At 35.9% G+C, this 19,516-nt stretch overlaps 1 protein-coding gene across 3 annotated transcripts; it reads right to left on the bottom strand.

Annotated features, from left to right (window-relative positions):
* Window positions 1–5,037: 5,037 nt before the first annotated feature.
* LOC103545771 (olfactory receptor 2T6-like) lies at window positions 5,038–17,937 on the bottom strand. Of its 3 annotated transcripts, XM_070606885.1 has the most exons (4): window positions 17,546–17,873; window positions 16,294–16,393; window positions 13,792–13,976; window positions 5,038–7,703 (listed from the first exon to the last, which is right to left on the bottom strand). In XM_070606885.1, exon 4 carries the CDS (start codon window positions 6,433–6,435, stop codon window positions 5,359–5,361), a length of 1,077 nt encoding a protein of 358 aa, XP_070462986.1. In that variant the 5' UTR covers window positions 6,436–7,703; window positions 13,792–13,976; window positions 16,294–16,393; window positions 17,546–17,873; the 3' UTR covers window positions 5,038–5,358. The 3 variants fall into 3 exon arrangements, with proteins under 3 accessions (XP_070462986.1, XP_070462988.1, XP_070462985.1); XM_070606887.1 differs by lacking the exons at window positions 16,294–16,393; window positions 17,546–17,873 and adding an exon at window positions 17,896–17,937 and having other exon boundaries at window positions 5,038–6,331; window positions 13,792–13,846; XM_070606884.1 differs by lacking the exon at window positions 16,294–16,393 and having other exon boundaries at window positions 13,792–13,846; window positions 17,546–17,903.
* Window positions 17,938–19,516: the final 1,579 nt, after the last annotated feature.

Here is a 19,516-nt window from a genome sequence, read left to right as displayed (position 1 = left end):
TGTTAAATGTACTTCCCTATATTTCTCATTAAGTTTATTCCTATTTTATTTGCTATCGATTTTGAAATTTTCTGGTGTTTGTGAATCTTTGTGGCAAATTGGAGGGCTTTTTTTTTTTTGAGGAAAATTAGCCCAGAGCTAACTACTGCCAGTCCTCCTCTTTTTGCTGAGGAATCCTGGCCCTGAGCTAACATCCGTGCCCATCTGCCTCTACTTTATACGTGGGATGCCTACCACAGCATGGCACACCAAGGGGTGCCATGTCCGCACCTGGGATCCGAACCGGCGAACCCTGGGCTGCTGAGAAACAGAACGTTCGAACTTAACTGCTGTGCCACGGGGCTGGCCCCAGGCTGTTGGTTTTTAAATATTAATTTATTTTATTAATTTTCCTAATGTGTAGCCCCTAATTAGTAAAAAACTTTGCAAAAGATCACATAGTCTTTACTTTGCACAGTCATCAAGTGCACAAAATGAACATTTAATCTCCTTTATTCTAAAACATAGAGATTTGTTTTTCATTTTCATTATATTGTTTAGAATTTGCAAAACTATGGCAATCAACATAGTGGAAATGGGTTTTATTGTCTTGCTTTTGACTTAATAATAATACAAATATCACCTCTTTGTTATGCCTGGATTTTTCCTTAGTTTGAAGCAGATACCGTTCATCATTCATCATGCTAAGGAATTATGTTTCTCTAGCTAGTATCATCTAAGATTTACTATAAATAATATTTACTAGATTTAATTACTTGGCAACCATTCTTTACAACTTCTGTGTGTAGGTGTGTGTGTGTTTCTATCTGAGTGTGTGTGTGTCTGACTCTCAGAGACCACATTGCAAGTTTATTTTTTCCATTATTTTTCGAGAGTGCTTATCAGCAAGCAATGGGTCAGTAAATAAATGTGTGAAGTAGATGAAGTCTGTGACAACATTTCACTTGATGGCAAACTGTATAAGCTGCCACATCTCTCTGGGACTCGTTTCCTTATCTTTGCAATGATCACTTTGAACAAGAACAGTAATCACGAATACATGACATTTGTGCCTGGCATATGCCGTGGGACTCACCCCAAGGAACCAGCTTCAGAAAGTTCTCCACACAGCAATCCAGAAGTTTTTAAGTGTTGGTCTCTATTCTGATATTTAGAATTTCATGAACACATGCTATGCTAAAAAAAAAAAAGTGTAGTTACGTATAGCAGTCACACTGTAAACAGAGTCCCAGAGAGATGTAGCAGCTCATACAGTGCCACTGAAATTGGCACATGCCATAATTTCACTGGGCAGCCATTGATAAGATACCCTTTAGGATCACTCACTCCCTTGAATTCCCTCGTCTGAAGGATTCCCAACATCTCCTCTGAACACCATTTGCAGAGTGTCTGCTGCTTGTCAGGCCCTGGGGTAGGTCCTGGAATGCCAGCAGTGCCCTGCTCCACCATAGTCCTCAGTACACCTGCACTCCTTCCTAAGGATGGGCCTGTGCTTCTTAGATGGAACCACTGAATCTTAGGAACACCAATTCTTGCCAAAAATCCCTCTGACTGCTATATGTAACTACATCTTTCATTCTTTTAGCATAGCAAGTGTTCATGACATTCTAAATATCAGAATAGAGACCAATACTTAAAACTTCCATCATATTTTTCCTTAAGTTGGTGAGAGTGTCAGTACACTACTCAAATTGTTGGCGAGTTTATTTTTTCCTGAAGGAATCAGCAATTACATCAGTGGGTGTATTTCCCATTTCACCTACAGAGAAACTGAGGCTAAGGCAGCAGAGTTAGCTACATGACAGTGCGACTGGCAGAACTAAGAGGCAAACTGATCATGCTTCTTGTCATTACTACTTCCTCTGTGAACACAGTTTCCTCATTTTGCTTGCTCATTTCTACCAGAGGAAGTGCAGGGTCCTAAGATGTTTTCAATGGGCTCTGGCACTGATACTCAATCTGATTTTCTTGCCAACATGACCGAATGACTCACAAGTGGAGGACTTGAGCTCGCATTCTGTCAAAGGCCCTCAAAATTTTCTCCTATCACTGCACAGTAATGATTGTATGACCCACTTAACCCTTTTAGTGTATGAGACTTGTAATGAATGATAGAATATCCTCTGAGAAGAAAACCACTCCACTCACGCTGGTGAGGGCTTTCCCTGCAGTAGCAGCTTTCTTTTGAAAGATTATTTACTCCTAGTGTTGGGGAGAATGCACAGCACAGGGAAATTTAGACCATTTATTTCTCCTCCACACACAGATTGTACATTACCAGTACCTTATTATATATGCAGGAAGATAAACGACTGATGACTTGGAATGTGGAGTGCCAGGGAAATGCTAGCTTAAGCTCAGTATGTGAAGCTAATTAACATTTGGTCTAAGATCATCTAATTAGCTTCCCCATCCAAAAAGATACTAGCCTCACTGCTTCCCCATCCCCAACATACACTCAGCCAAATCTCAAAAACAAGGCCAATGTGATTAACACCCTTTTATCATTTAATGCCCTGCCCCTACCCTCCTTCTACAAACTCCACAATTCTGTGGTGACAGCTTCTAGTGATTTCTTGAGTGAAATATAGTATCGTAGGATTACATCGCTTTTGGAAAAATCTTTCTTTTTATTAATAAATAAGTTTATATTTTAGAACAGCTTTTGATTTAAAGAAAATTTAGCAGACAATACAGAGTGATCATGTACTCCTCTTTCTCTTAGTTAACATTGTAAATTTATATGGTGCATTTGTTACAATTGACGAATGCATTTTCATACATTATTCGTAACTACAGTCCATAATTTGCAGTGATTCACTGTTTCATAATTTTGACACATGCATAATGTCATGTAATTTCCAGTGCAGCATCATACAGAATAGTTCCACTGCCATAAAAATCCTCTGTGTTCTGCCCATTCACCTCTTTCTCCTCCCAACCCCAGGGAACCATTGATCTTTTTATTGTCTCCACAGATTTGCCTTTTCCCAATGTCATATAGCTGGAATCATATATTACGTATCTTTTATAGTCTTCTTTCATTTGGTACTATACTTTGAAGAATTCTCCATTTGTTTTAAAGGCTTGATAGTTCAGTTATTTTCATTACTGTATAATATCCCATTGTGTGAATATATCACGGTTTATTTATCCATTTCCTTACAGAAAGATGTTGATTAATTCTAAGTTTTTGGTGATTAGGCTATAAACATTCTCATGCAGGTCTTTGTGTAAACCTAAGTTTCCAAGTCTTCTAGGGAAAATCCCAAGAACCACAATTGCCAGATCATATGTTAAGACTATGTTTAGTTTTGTATGAAACTGTCAAATTGTTTTCCAGAGTGGTTGTACTTTTTGTATTCCCTCAGCAAAGAATAACAGTTCTTGTATTTCACCAGAATTTGTTACTGTTAGTATCTTGAATTGTAGCTATTCTAATAAGTGTGAAGTACTTATTTTTGTTTTAATTACATTTTTAAAGAATGTATTATTTATTCTTTTTCTAGTTTTCCTAATAAAATTTATTTTCAAATTCTGTAGTTGGAATACATTTTACCTACTATCAATTCTCTATACTTAAGTATAATTAATGAGACAGCATGTTTCTGTGTGTGAGGCACAGAAAGAAAAAGGGAATTGAATTAAAAAATGGCATAAATGTTATGAGAATGAAAAACAATTACATTTAATAGGAATAGCTAAAATAAAAAATAATGACCAGTATTCATTACTTTTATCATATTTGACATTTAAAATTTTATAAGAAAAACATGTATTAACTCAAATTTCACAGACGAAGAAATTGGGCCTCAGTCGTCTTACAAGATGGACAGAAGTTCTCTAAAAGTGGAGTTGAAATGGATGTCAAGTTCTCAGGCTCAGCCCTCTCCTTCTCTTCTCTTTTATTTATTATGTTTCTTGTGCCTCATGATCTTCTGAGTTGGAAATGCCCTCTGCTATCACCCTGTATGTGGTCCATTTCAAGCCTGTCTGACAAAGAGAACCTCAAAACAGCTGAACCTGGTTTGCAACCGATAACTAGGTAGGAGCTGACCCAGGTCAACTTTCCTGAGCTACTAGTGAGTTCAACTCACAGTGTTCCAAGGTGAATTGTTTCATTTGGTTAAAGATTTTTGTCTACCACCCAGCAGATTTTTCAGGGAATAGAAGGCATGGCTGTGTTTACCTTACCCACCATTGCCAGTGTCAGTCAGCAGTAAAACATCACTGAACTCAGCTAGGATTTTGTTAAACTGGTGAGAGCACAAAGCCTCACATAACACCACACAGAGGTGGTCTAAGGGGCTTGGAATATGATATAGGTTTTTCCAACTAGGTCTATGATTTAGGTTACACACTTACATTCTCCACTGATCAGCTTCCTAAAAAGAAATACTAAATCATTTCCGAAGAATTTTCCAGTTCCCACTCTCAAATGAAAAGCTAGTTATTTCCTTTCCATTTTGTAATGTTATCCTCTTCAAAACTCAGTGCTCCAGAGATGGAAAAAACGTTCTGTCCACTATTTCTTTGGAAGAAAAAGATTAATAGAAATATCCATACCACTGCTAACATCTAGAGAAGGATTCCAGAAATCTAATAATCTTAATGAATTGGAAGAGAAGCTGAAAAGTGATTTCTGAATTTATGAGTTAATAGTTCACTTTTTTCTCACCTACTTCTCATTGTATCTTCTGATGTAAAGATTAGTTACCACATAACAAATGTAACATCATCGTAGAGTCCTTGCGCTGTGGAGGATTAGTATTTGCATTTCTTAAAATAAACACGTGATTCATTTTTTCCAGTTCCAAATTTAGATAAAGGAGCAATGTTTTCAGTTACTACTTAAAGAAAGGGTCTCCAGATTTTCTAAATCCTGGTGTAAGTCTGTGTAAATACTCCCTTTGAAGTTTTATGACACTTTAGTCTCTTTCAAATTCTTTCAAATGCCAACACATGTAATCCTTCCATAAACTCCATCAATGGATCATTTAAATGACATAATCAAAATGACCAGGTCATATGAGGCCACTGAAGGTGGGCAGAGCATATAATATTAACCAGACATTTTGGGGCATTTTTATACACGAATTACTATCAGAGAAGCGGCATGAGAGAAGAATTGGAATGGGTGCACACAAAGAAGGACTAAACAGCAGTGGTGTTTACAGCATTATCCTTGTGTGAATGTTACAGTGGTTTCACATTTTTGATGAAAATGCTGCTGATACACCTTTTCAGATAGCTGGCATTGGCAGGTGCTGCAAGTATTACCCATATTACCCATGTTAATATATGTATATATATAACAGCACCCATATTCTTCTGAGTAGAGATGGAGGATTTAAACTGTCAGAATTCTTCCCTTGTCACACAATGGAGCCCTCGCCATCTCGCCAAAACCCTCTTCAAGGCCCCTGTTACATCTGTGTTTCTCAGGCTGTAGATGAGAGGGTTTAACAAGGGGGTGAGGATCGTGTAAAAGGCAGAGAAGACCTTGTCTTTGGTTGGAGTGTGGTAGGATTGGGGAAGCATATACGTGTAAAGGGCAGCCCCGTAAAACAAGGTCACCACCATTATGTGTGATGAGCATGTGGCAAAGGCCTTCTTCTTGCCTTCTTCTGACTTCATCTGGTGCACTGTGATGAGAATCTGGGCATACGAAGAAATCACCACGGAGAAAGGGATTAGCAGCATTATGACACAGCAAATGTACATTACCATTTCATAGGTGGCCTTGTCACCACAGGCCAGCCTGAGCATGGTGGGCGCTTCACAGAAGAAGTGGTCAATCTTGTGGGAAGCACAGAATGGGAGACTCATGGTGATAGGGGTGAGGAGGAAGCTGTCCAAAGCGCCGCCGAACCAAGAGCTGGCCAAGATCATCCAACAGGTGCGGTGATTCATGAGGACAGGATAGCGGAGGGGGTTGCAGATGGCCACATAGCGGTCATAGGCCATGAGTCCCAGCAGGAAGAATTCAGCCCCCACAAAGCCCATGTAGAGAAAGTACTGGGCTGTACAGGAGATAAAGGAGATGGTCCTCTTGCCCATGAGATAATCAACCAGCATCTTGGGCACAATGGTGGAAATGTACATCATGTCAATGAAGGAGAGGTGGCTGAGCAGGAAGTACATAGGAGTGTGGAGGTGAGGGTCTATGTGGATCAGAAAGATCATGACCCCATTAGCTATCATGGTCATAAAGAAGATGGCACAAATGATGCTGAAAAGGAAGCCTGAGGCTTTACTGTGAGTAAAGAGTCCTGTGAGGGTGAAGTCACTGAGAAAGGTCTTATTATCTCCATCCATGGTGTTGTTATAACTGAAGGCATAAGAAGAGAAGTGTGGAGTTAATGAAAATTGCAGTAGATAGAGCGAATTATTTAAAAATGTCTTGACATTATTTATATGACTAATATCAAGCATTTTTATGTCTGGTGGTAGATTTGCAGCTTCTTCTTTCTTTACTGTTGAAGAGCAATTCCAAAGTTAGTTCTCCATGACATGAGGATGAATGGACATTTGGAAACGGATGCTTGGTTTAAGAGAGCTTAATTATTACTGCAGAACATCTGGGTCCAAGAAAGAGGATTGTTCACTTAGAGTTAACTCCATTTTTAAAAAATGTGCATAAAACTGAAAAACAATTGATCCAATCATTTCAAATAACGAAACATTTCAGCAAGATGTTTTGTTGAATTAGGAAGTTTTGTGACAACTTTGAAACTATTCAGCCTTTTCTAGGAATAATAATTAAGTTGTAGATACAGTTGAAAACTATAATGAACTGTAGTGAATTGGGTCACAGCATCATTTATCTGATCATTGATCATCCTTATTTGTTCCTTCACTCATTTGTTGATTTCTCAGTCATAGTAATTCATACAGCAACTTTTATTTATAGGATGCTATCCGTACAGTGTTCTGAGCTCTAGGGATACTGTTGTAAACAAAAGAACAGAAATCTCTTGTGACTTACAGTTCCAGTTGTGGGAGAAAGAAAACAAATAAGTAAAGGGTGATGATGGTTCAGGATAATACTAGTAAATGCTATGAGGAAAAGATTAACATGAATAACGAAGGATGACAAAGAGCAGCCATGTGAAGATTTGGGAGAAGGGTGTTCCTCCAGAATGAATAGCAAATTTAATATTCCTAAAGCAGAAATGAGCTTGTTATGTTCAGGATGGTTCAGGCAGAGCATTGTGAATAAGGGGTATAGTGAGGTGTCAGAGATCAGATTTTAAGGCATGAAGACCAAGGTAACAATGTCAAAATTATTTTCTAAATATTATCAGTAGAATTTAAGTGTGGTTGAAAACTTGTAACAGTTTGTTTAACATTTAAACATGTGTTCATTCTGATTTTTTAGTTTCCATTTTGTTCATTTCAGCCAATGGTCCTTTTCCCTTGGTTCTGCATTGTTATATGTTTTGAAGGCTTTACAAGAAGGAGCTTCCATCCAGGTTAGTCTGGGGAAGTCCAGGTTGCATCTTCTGTCCAGGATCCCATCTGGCTTAGCATGTCTTCCTCCTCCTTTCACTCTCAGTAGCGTACTTTTTTGGTTCATCATAACCTGAGACATGGTGCCTGAATAAAGTATCTGAAGGACATGCAGGTTAGAGGGTAACAGGAAGTCCTGCAAGATCTTAGGCCACGTAGGGGTGTCCACACTGTGGGTGATGCATTTGCATCTGGAACAGACGTGAAAACAAGAGAATATTTTTCAAAAATTCTTCAATAGTTTCACTATTCTTCAAAGGCCAAATATATATTTTGAATTATTAGACATAATATCAACTATTGCACATTGCATACACTGAAAGAAGCAGGAGATGTGGCCATAAGTGCATGGAAGTGGCAGCCATTTTTCCAGTTTAGGAGCAGCATTTTTGAGTGGGGGTGGGTCTCTATGATGGCAGTTGTCTTACATATAATTAAGGGTGTCACCACAGTGAATTGGAGATCTGATTTAGGAAGGTGGAAAATATGCAGATTAAGGGAAAATGCAAGCTAATTAGAAATCTAATCTCTTTCATTCTAAGTTTATTCTGATCTTTCAACGAAAGTCAGAACATAACTCAATGGTGTTGCTTGCCATTTTTGGAAAGGCTGAATGGATTGGGTAGTGAGGAAAGGGGGTTGTGGTTTATTTGCCCTTTTTCATCCTCTTCTGGAAAGGGGTAGGACCTGGTCTAATGAGTCCCTAATGATGATCTGCGGAATCAGAAGGCACCCACAGCAAAGCCAAGGAAAGCCCATGACACCGTGGACTCTTCAGGAGAGGACGAACACACTGCTAGGTCAGTGCACCGCTGCACGGAAGGGAAAGAGGGGCTTACTCATGACAATTAAAAACGTTGTACCAGGATGGAAAGCCACAGGAGAGGCAGGAAAAAACAGTGCTGATGTGAAATTGTATCACAAGTGTGGAGAATAAAACTTGAGTAGCCCTCTAGGAATGTAGAAGGACAGAGGTTATATGATAAGGAGGAAAGTGATAGATATGTGATAATAATACAAAAGCAAGCTATAAATAATTGGTGGCTTTTAAGATAGTGATTCCAATGTAAGACAATTATTAATAACAAATTGAAGAGAAGAAAACTTTTATGAAAAGAACAAAATGTCTTAATACATGGAAGTTTCATTTAACAAATTGATACATACACTTAGGTATGCCCTAGAAAATTTTTGAGGTAAAAGCAATATGAAAAAAAAGGGAGGAAGGAAAAAGAGAGAAGAAAGAAGGAAGGAAGGAAAGAGAATGAGGGAGTAAAGAGGAGAAAAACAGCTAGAAGTATGCAGACAGAACAAAAAAAAGAAAAAAAGTCCAACCTACAACAGAATAAAACTTAGACTGGTCACAAACATCTTTTTGATATGGATAAAATCCAAATAAAAGTGAAGAAGTGTCTAAACAGAAGACATATAATGTTTGAGTTAAAAGTAAGGGCTGCAGAGCAAGAATTTTCTCGTGTACATATGTTTTCTACAACACTGAAAATATGGAAGAAAAAGAACTTAATATAACAGTGCAGGAGGTAAAAAAGAAAAGAGCATATAATGAGTTTAGATAGAAAATAACTATGTTAATTTAGTAACAACATTAATTTAGTAACAACATTATCCCTTTTAAAGTGTAGGTTCACCATTTAAGAAAGCAAATCAGAAAAGGTACATAACAGAAAAGATAGACTTAAAAGATTCAAAAACAAGTGAGTGAATTCAGTATATACAGAACACAATTTAAGTCAAACATTCTGTAATATTGCCTTAAATCTAATTTAAATCTAATTTAAGACAATAGTATAAATAAAGCAAGGAAATAATTCTATCAGTCAAATTTTAGATGGAAGTGGTTTCTGTTCCTAACACATTCAGTTATCTTCCAAAGACTAATCTTCTTTTTTAATATAATGTATTAGAACTCTAAAATGACAATAACAGTTTTACATCTATCTCATAGAATTTGAAATACTTAAGCATATGCCTAAAACACAACACAGGCCAAAAGTAAGCTCAAAATTGTACTTCAATCAAATATACCAAATATGGAAACTTAGGGTACATATCCAAAGAGATACTATGACAAAGTTTTATAGCACTCAAAAATATAATTTTTATTAAAAATTATCCGGTGTAAATAAATATTTAATCCATTAAGTTAGAAAAATTCAACAGAATAAATTTGAATAAGAGGAATAGAATGTAAAAGATATAAACAGATATTCGTGGGTTCTGAAATAATAAGTAGACTGGATATATAAAGAAGTGATTCTTTGATATTGAAACAAAATAGACCAACTTCTGGCTATGAGTATGACACGTGGGAGAAAAAAAGACACAAAACTTCATTAAGAATAAAAACAACCATTAACTACAGATATGAGAAGAGTAGCAAAATATTTACAGTATAATATTAATTTAACATTATATTACTATAGCTGGAAATTTCCATGAAAAGGATTATTTCAAAATATATATTATATATGTATCTATATATACAATATGCATGTATAACTATAAATAAATACAATGTATACATATGTATGTATATATGTACCTACATATAGTCAAATTACTAAGAAAAAAATACTTAAGACTCCCCAAATCTGGAGAAATCTAAAGATTCTAATACAGCTGTGTCTCTTCAAAATTCCTAGTTCAGACAGCATTCTGTGAATATCTTCTAAGAACAAATAATTTCAAAATTCTTGTAGTGTGTAGATTAATCCTCATTTATTTTATAAACCTGTATAGCTCCCAAAACACCTCTCATTAGTATAAACCAATCTCATTTATAAATATAGATTATAATTGCCTAAATTCATATTAGTTGTTAAACCTAGCAGTAGTTAAGGATGACATATCTGCAGACCTATTCATGTAAACCCACTCCCTCTCCTTCTTAGCACTCTCCAAGGCTCTGCACTGGCTGAGAACTAAAGACAAAAGTCCTGTGTGTGATTTGTGTGGCCCTCAATGGCTTGGCTATTCGGCCATCTGCTCTCCAGTGTTCTCAATTCTTGGCACTTGGCTTCCAGAAAATAGCCTAACGCAGGAGCTCCCGCTGCCTGGAGCACAATTCTCCCCTCTTCATCTGCTTTCTGTGGCCCCAGGTCTCAGCTTGCATATACTTCTCTCAGAGAGAGACCCCTTTGGTGTTAATAGTGTAAAATGTCCTCATTACACGTTAGCATATTTGTTCATATCAACAAAATATTTCTAAATAATAGCAAAAAAATAATGAGGTAACTCATAATGTACTAAACTTGAAGAAAAATGTAAAACTAATAAAATGCAATTCTGATTAAAGTCCCAATAGAGATTTTTCTGGAGAAACTTGGCAAAGTGATTCTAAATTTGATCTGAAAGAATGAGCATGTGCTAATTGTCCAGAGGAGAAAAATGTTAAAAATTAGCAGTGCACATTGAACTCTCCATGGGACCAGCGTAAAATACAGAGGCTGAATAACTGGACAGAGGAGAGTGTTTAGAAATGAACAACCCCCCCCCCAAAAACACCCACAAAAATCGTAGCATGCAAGTACATGTTTTACATGAAAGTTCAAGGAAATGGAAGGTTGGACTTCACAATGTCTATATGGAGATGAAGGAAAACAATATGGCAGCCCAAAATATGCATCTTTGCCATAAAAGTTATTTTGAGCTGAAGGCAGTCAAGAAGCAGCAGACTCAGGAAAGTTTCCCTTTTCTGCCTAAAGGAGGATCCAACTTCTCCTTTTACTGGAGACAGACTCTAATCAGTCCAGAGACAGCACTCTCTACCCGGAAAGTAACGTGACTACAGCACTCCCCTCCCATGTATTTACCTTCCCACAGTTTGCCACTCATGGAAGATTAAAACTGCATCCTTTTGTCCTAACATTTCTTTGTAAATGAATGTTTTTGTTTTTGTTTTTGGTGAAGATGTTATATAAGCCACAGTTCTAAGCCACTGCTTTGAGTTACTTTTTTGTTGAGGTTTCTCCTGCATTTTGTATGCTGCGTGCACTGCATGCGTTAATAAACTGATTTTCTTGTGCTAACCTGACTTTTTGTTAAAGAGTCGCAGCTGAAAGCTAACATTCTTAGAGGTAAATTTTTGCCTCCCCTATGGAGACAAATTTGCAATTTAGACGTAAATAAAAAGACTTTTCTTTCAAATTCACAATCTTTACAGCAGGTGGCTCAAAAACTTAAAGAAATAAATGCATTTATAAAATAAATACATATATAGTGTTTGAATATTTTTAACAAAGAAATGTCATATTGTATTCAGAAAAGATATGTTTAAAGGATGACAGTAATATCTAGGATTTTCAATGTGAGGAACTGGGCTCATGCATTCTCCAGAGCTGCTAGCGTGAGTGCAACTTAAAACAAATTTTCTGGAAGTGTTTGGCAATATTGATCAAATGTCTTTAAGAAACATCTACACTTTCTCCACTTTTATGGATTTAAGAAAATACATAGTATAAAGATGTGAGTAAATGTCAAGTGAAGATGTTAAATGGATCACTGCTTTTGATAGTAAGAATAAGCTGGGAACAATCTAAATGATCAACATTACTAGGTTGATGAAATTAAACATTATGCAGCTGACCTTGACCCCATTGATAATACTGATGTAAGTTAGGTATCTTGTTATGTAAATATGTGAATAATATATTTGAAGTAAAAAATATATTACTATCCTTTTAAAGAAATATATGTGCAGAAAAATTATAATCTCTTCTAGTTGACTTAGCAGGTTTTGCATTGAGATGGAGAAGAATGAAACCAAGAGCAGAAATCAGGCTTATGGTACAGCAACTAAGAGGATGTGCTGAAGTGAATGGAGATTGAAGAATTTGGCAGACAGTGCACCAGAGCATTCTAGAATCCGTTTTACTTTATTTACCACATACCATGAACTTTGTACTTTATGACTTTCCAAATAACATAAACTAGACTCTGATGGTCAAAGTTCCCTGAGGACAACTTCTATCTCTCTGTGATGCTCTTAAGTTTCTGATAGGCAGAGCACTGCTCCCTCCTTGCCCTCTGACATGTCCTAGACTTGTTTCCACAACTCATGACAGGCTGCGTGGTGTTTTCATCTGCCACGCATTTCTGTCTCCCCAAATACAATATGAGCTATTTGAGAGGAGAGTCATCCTCTAAACAGTCTTTTATTCACAATCATTAGTACAGTATTGCATATATTATGAGGTTTATATATCAACAGATTACTTCAAGAATTTGATGACTTCTACACTTAATATTTTCCCATTTCAAACTTGTATATACGGGCAAAGAAAATATAAATATTTGCTTTGATATCCTCTGTGACATCACACTGAGCCAAGAGGCTAGCTTTGAGGACCTTTTGAGTCAGAAAAAAATGGTCTTTGGAAAAGAAAGAAAGACACCAAGCAGAAAGGTGGTGATGTCTACTATTTGTTCTCTTCTAATATCAAAGTGTGCATGATGCCCACACTTTCAATACTGTCTGAGTAGCAACGTCTGTCCAGCCAACATCCACAACCATCAGTGAGGAGTGTTCCCATCTTCTGGACACTGCTTCTTGATCTCTCCAAAATAGGTCATAAATGCAATAAATATAATCAGTTCACAAAATAGTGGTTGGCACCATCACAATGCTAGCAGGACAATTTATCATTTGATTACCTGTAGTCTAAACACTTGTGCAAGAAAGTGATGCTTCTTTTAAATAAGTGAATGGACATCTTGTAGTTGAAGCAAGATAAAATGTCAAGTCCTTCCCAAATGTTTCTATGGTTGTGCCTAGCTACTAACCCCACTTAACTGTAAATATTCCATTTTTACCTGAAAAATAATTGTTACCTGAAAAATGTGTGCTAAATGAAGACTTCAGAAATATTCAGAGATAGCTCAAACAGTAGCCTATGTTTTTACGTTTGACAACAGGTTTTTGTCCACAATTTTGGCTTTATTCAGTTCACTCCCCAAATTATTTGCTTCCAGACTCCTGGGTTGTGCTTCATCCATTTCTAATCCAAACTTCTTAAGATAAAGTATCCTAATTCCTCACACATCCATCAGAATTTCTGCTTTCCAATCCTATTCATTTTACATTATTTTCTCATCATCTAAATTTCTATGCTTTAAACTTATAAAATAGCAAGTTTGTGGGAAATATCTGCACAAATATTCAGATAATTCAGATATTGCACAAAATATCTGAATTATCTCAAATCAGTAAACTTTCTGCCCCCACACACATTATCTGCGACAGCCAAGTGGCTTTCTTACCTTGAGAATGGAAATAAAAGCTGATGACAGAAGATCACTTATAGGTATAGTATATCTAGAGAGAGGAAAATTAGTTAAAGGCAAAACTGGTTTCACACATCTTCCCAAGGGATAAGATCTTAGAAACTAAAGAGATAAAATGGAACCTACTTGAATTTCTTTCTCCATGTTGGCTTCTTTCTTTCCTTGAAGAGATGACAGAAGATCCAGGTTGAAAGGCACAGAGCATCAAAAAGGAAATTACTAGTGAGAAGTATTTAAAAATTACCACTTAACTGGAGCTATGGATTTCACACTTCAGTGCCGCAAACACTTAGGGGCACAAAGCACCAAGGAACCAAAGACGGGAGAGTTTAAATAACCTAGAAAATGACATCATAACCATCCTGAGATTTCTTATGGAGAGCTCTCCTTCTAATAATCCTGGGAGGATATCAATTAAACTGGTTCTGGTTGATATTGAAAATTTCACTAAAATATCTAAATTGCAAGCAAAGATTGTGCCTTAAAACTGACGTGATTGGACTGACTTCTCTCTAGTTTTTTTTTTTTTAATTAACAGCTTGACAGCAACTGTTTTCTGAATGTTTCTTCAGCAGATTTTGTATGCATTTTATTTCAACAGAGAAAAAATTAGTAATAGCCATAAAATTGCCAAACTAAGGAAAATTAAGTTTTTCATTTGGTTATTTAATTTCTCCCTTCAACAAAAATCATGAGCTATAATGCTTTCATTTTTCTCTTTCATGAAGCAAGTTCCCAATAGGTATCATTCATTAATTAAATGACATCAAAACAATTTGTGCAATCACCAATAAGAGCAGCAGCAAATTCTTAAGAAAATATATCATGAAGTTTTTGATGAATGTATTGAAAGTGTAATTAACCTAAAAATCCAATTTAAGGAAATGATTCTTATTAAACCCTGTTGAACACACAGCCAGAAATGAAGTTGATGAAAAGTGCTTATCCTAGATTGGAAGTTATGAATTCATGAAGAACAGCCCACTTTGTTTCAAATAAGCTTTTGCTTTATTTTTCATAGCAACAATTAATTTGAAAAATGTGAAAAATACTTCAACACTTTATTGCATAAAGCAAAATTGTGCTAGTCAATCAAAAATCTTTGATATGCTCAATATCTTTTTCTAAGAACATCAGAATCTGAGGTCTGGGATGAATACATCCTGTGACTACCTACAAGTGAAAAACAATAATAAGTGAAATTAAGAAAAAACATATTAACAGCATATGCCATTCTACCAATCAAAGAACCAGTGCTACATGCTTATGAAATGATGGAATTTAGAGAGCTAGGTTATAATACTGAGTATATTTACTTAATTATTTCACTTCATTATATGTCATAACTAGTTTCACAATTCTGCACTCTTATTCTAATGATCTTGGGGCAAATTAATATAAAGAGAAACAACTGTAACTGATTTCTTCAGTTGATGCAGATTCTGGCCATTCTGAATAACAGTGCAACAGATACCTGTATGGAAATATACATGCTCAACTCTACTTCTTTAGAATAGTTTTCTAAAAGTGAAATTACTAAGTCAAGGGACAGAAATCCATATTGCCAAATGAACAACAGGATGAATTTTAAAACACTTAATAGCAATGTATGGCAGGGCATCTATTTCACCATCATTGTGGAAGTCTTTGCTTCTGCTTTTGATATATATTTATGCATATGTTCACCATATATTTGTACTTTAGAATTTATGTAAAACAACTAAAATATCAGTGTCAACTCCACCACCACCATCACTTTTATCATCACAATCTGAACTGTGGCTCATTTGTTTGTGTGTGTACTTGTAAGCAATTAGAATAAGGGACTGCAGTTGGGTGATTGTAGATAATAAGCTGCCACAGCTTTTTTTTTTTTTTTTTTGAGAAAGATTAACCCTGAGCTAACTGCTTTCATATACATACAAAATGATAATAATGAACTATTACAGAACTTTAGAAATAGAATCTATGAGTTACTAGAGATAGTTTAAAAATGTAATGATATCAATGTAATTCTAAGAAATTTCTATAAGATATTTTGAAGATACAGACAATCTTACATTAAAAAAGAACTAGCATATTTAATAAAATGTTGACATAGGAAATATAATTAAAAAGTAAAGTTGGAGGAATAGCATTGCCTGATTGTAAGACTTATAAAGCTACAGTAATCAAGACAGCATGTATTGATGGATGGATAGAAATTTAGTTTGATGGCATAGAGTAAAGAACTCAGAAATAAATCAATTCAAAGACACCCAACTGATTTTTGTCAGGTGCAGAAGAAAATTAAATGCAGTAAGGAGAGTCATTTTGACAAATATTGCTGTAGCAATTGAATATCAATACACAAATAAATGAATCTTGATGTAAATCTGACATCCCATACAAAATTAATCAAAATAAACCATAAATCTAAATGTAAAGCATGAAAATATAAAAGTGTTAGAAGAGAACATAGGAAAAAATCTTCATTACCTTGGGTTATGGGAAAATATCTTAGACATGACACCAAAACTACAATCCATAAAAGGAAAAATGATAAATTGGACTTCAATCAAATTGAAAACTCTTGGCTCTGTGAAAGACTGTTAAGAGAATAAAAAAACATGCAATAACTGAATTAAATATTCATAAATCACATCTGACAAAACACCCTGTCTTAAATTTTATAAATGCAGAAGAACATATAAAAAAACAAAATTAGGAAATAGGCAAAAACTTCAACAGAGACTTTATCAAAGAAGATATACAGATGATAAAGAAATACATAAAATGATGTTCACTTGGTAGCCACTGGGGAAGTGCAAACTGAAACCATAATGATATACCATTGCACACCTATTACAACAGATAAAGTAAAAATACTGCAGTACTGAATGCTCCAGAGGATGCAAAACACCTCGGCTTCTCCTACCTCACTGGTAGGGTATAAAATGGCATTCCCACTACAGAACATAGTTTGGCAGGTTCTTAAAAACCTAATCATGCACTTGCTATATGACTCAGCATTTTCACTCTTGGCCGTTTATCTCAGAGAAATTCAAAATTATGTCTGCACAGAAACACACACAAATGACAATAGTAGCTTTATCTTTAATGAGTGAAAACTGGACACTACCAAATATCCCTCAATGAGTGAATGGTTTAACAAGCTGTGCTGTAGCCATGTTGTAAAATATGATTCAGGAATGAACTATTTATATGCATAATCCTTTGATGGACTTTATAGCATTATACTGAGGGGAAGGCAATCTCAGATAGTGATATACTGCCAGATTCCACTTATATATCTTCCTCAAAATGGCAGTAGCATATATATCAGTATTTACCAAAAATTAAGGATGGGAGAGTGTCACTATGGAAAGGAACAAGTTCCTTTTTGGTGGCAGAACAGTTATGTGTCTTGATCATGGTGATGATTACACAAATCTACACATGTGATAGAATGTCATAGAACTATGCAAAAGACAACAAAAAGAACTGCATGCAAAAAAACAAAACCCAGTGAAATCTGAGTGAGCTCTGGATTACTGAAATCTAGTTAATTGTGTTGTGCCTATACTAATTTTCTGGTTTTGATCATCTACTATACTTATGTCAGGTTTGGGAGGATAGACAACGCATATATAGGGTTTCTCTGTTATTTTTGTAACTTCTTGTGAGTCTATAATTATTCCAATTGGGAGGGCAGGGGGGCAGGGTTAGAGTAGAAAATCATGATGCAAACCCATAGGTATTGGTGGTCCCTCTGTGAATGACAAGACAAAATCCTGCTGCCCAAAGGTTGCTCTGATTCTGGACCTTTCTGTGCACAGCCTGGGTGGACTTAGGCAAGTAACTTCAACTTTCTGTGTCTAAATTTTGTCTCCTTCAAGGAGACAGATAGAGAGAAAACAAGAGAGAGAGGAAAAGAATAATAATGTGGAATTAAAACAAAAGATAGAGGACCTCTAAAAGAGAAAGATAAAATGGACTCTGTGTGGCTAACTGGCACCTAAAAGAAAACAGAATCGAACAGGCATGCCAGAACTGAGGTGAAGTGAAGTACTCTGTTCTCTGAAAAAACACAATGTGTACCTGAAACTGAGTGCTCCTTTCTGATGGTTGCCTAGAAGCCTTATACAGCAGATTTTAGAACACTGGTATCTGTCAGGGAACAGATGAATCAGAGAGGTTGCAGAGGAATCCCCATGGTCTACGATTTTTACCTTCATAAGCTCTACCCTCCCACACACTGTTCAGTAGCAGATTTTGATTTCTTCTGCTGGCTGCATCTCCCAGGTCTCCAAACTCTATGAGCAATAAAGCTTTCCTAACTAATTTTTTTTTATTCCAGATATTTTTTGTTGACATCCTCTGGCATCAGAAATGGAGTCCAAAACAATCCCCAGACTTTTCCTTGCACTGTCTGCAACCAATGCGTTGGTGCCTGCAAGAGCCCTTGAGCTCACTTGTTCCTTGATGGAGTTGAGATATGTTCAGGTAAGTCCTCTCACATCTATGACCTCCCATACCTTCAGGTAGAGGTCTCAGAGAGAATTTTTCCCAAGGGTTCCCTCCATAAAAGTTCAGGGAAAGGGGAGAAGGGTGTCCAATACAGTTTTCTGGACTACTGTTCCTCTTCCTTGTCACCGCAAGATAAGGTTATTCAGTGGGAAGTTCCCATTCAGAAAAATGAAGTTTGCTTGAGATCAACATGGCAAATCCATGCTAAAGGACAGCCTCTGTGTATCAGCTGCCCTACATTACCCCTGCTGGGTTTATGTTTAAGAATTATGACTCTGGGTCCTATAAATATCTTGTTCTATAGACTGCAATCACTAGGGATAATTTAAAATTACATTGATCATTAGAAAGAACTTTCCAATCAGATAAGATCATTTAAGAAGTGCCCTTAAAGACAAAGGCTTCAAAATTCCAAAATAGCCTTATTGAAAGATTTGCTGCAAAAAGCTAATGAAAAATTAAGAAGAAAGAGGTAGCTAAAAGAAAAAGCTATCCAAAAGTCTGTTAAGTTAATGTTTTTACAGACACTCCCAAACCTACCTTTGAAAGAGGGCCTCAGTATGGGCTTCTTCCAGAGTTGATGAAATTCTGAGAGATTTTCTGGTAAACTGCTACATTCCATCTGCCAGAAAGAAAACTTGGACTCAAATCTTCTTCCATAAATAATGTGCTTTGTATTGCTGTACTTGATTCATGGTGACAATTTTAAAACAATACCTATGGGATCTCTATGTATGCATATTTATGTATGTATGCTACATACCTGATATTTTTCCACTTCTGGATGGTATAATTTCTCAAGAAGCTCTATTTAATTGGGTTAAAGAAAGTACTTACATCAGTTACTTCTAAACATAATAAAAATGGACTCAAATGAATTTCAAGATCATGTGATCTAGCGAAATATTCAATATTAAAGCTAATTTAAGTTTGTCATATTTAGCATTATAAGTATCAAATATAAAACTTTTGTTCTACCTACATTTACCAAAAGCCAAATATCCTTTAAAGCCTTATCTCTGTTTCAAAATTTGGCATAAAGAATTGATGGCTGACTTTGTCTAATGTCTTGTGAAATTTTTGTACCTTATCTAAATATAAGTATTGGCATAAGTAAACTAAGTAAATATAAATGAGATCAAAAGGTTTTTAAGTGAACTTTTTAACAATAATTGTGTATTATAGTGTTATG

The sequence above is a fragment of the Equus przewalskii genome, unplaced genomic scaffold, assembly GCF_037783145.1.
Source record: "Equus przewalskii isolate Varuska unplaced genomic scaffold, EquPr2 contig_R1843, whole genome shotgun sequence".
Classification (NCBI taxonomy): domain Eukaryota; kingdom Metazoa; phylum Chordata; class Mammalia; order Perissodactyla; family Equidae; genus Equus; species Equus przewalskii.
The sequence above is the reverse complement of the archived record's forward strand: the minus strand, read 5'-3'. Positions and strand labels throughout refer to the sequence as shown.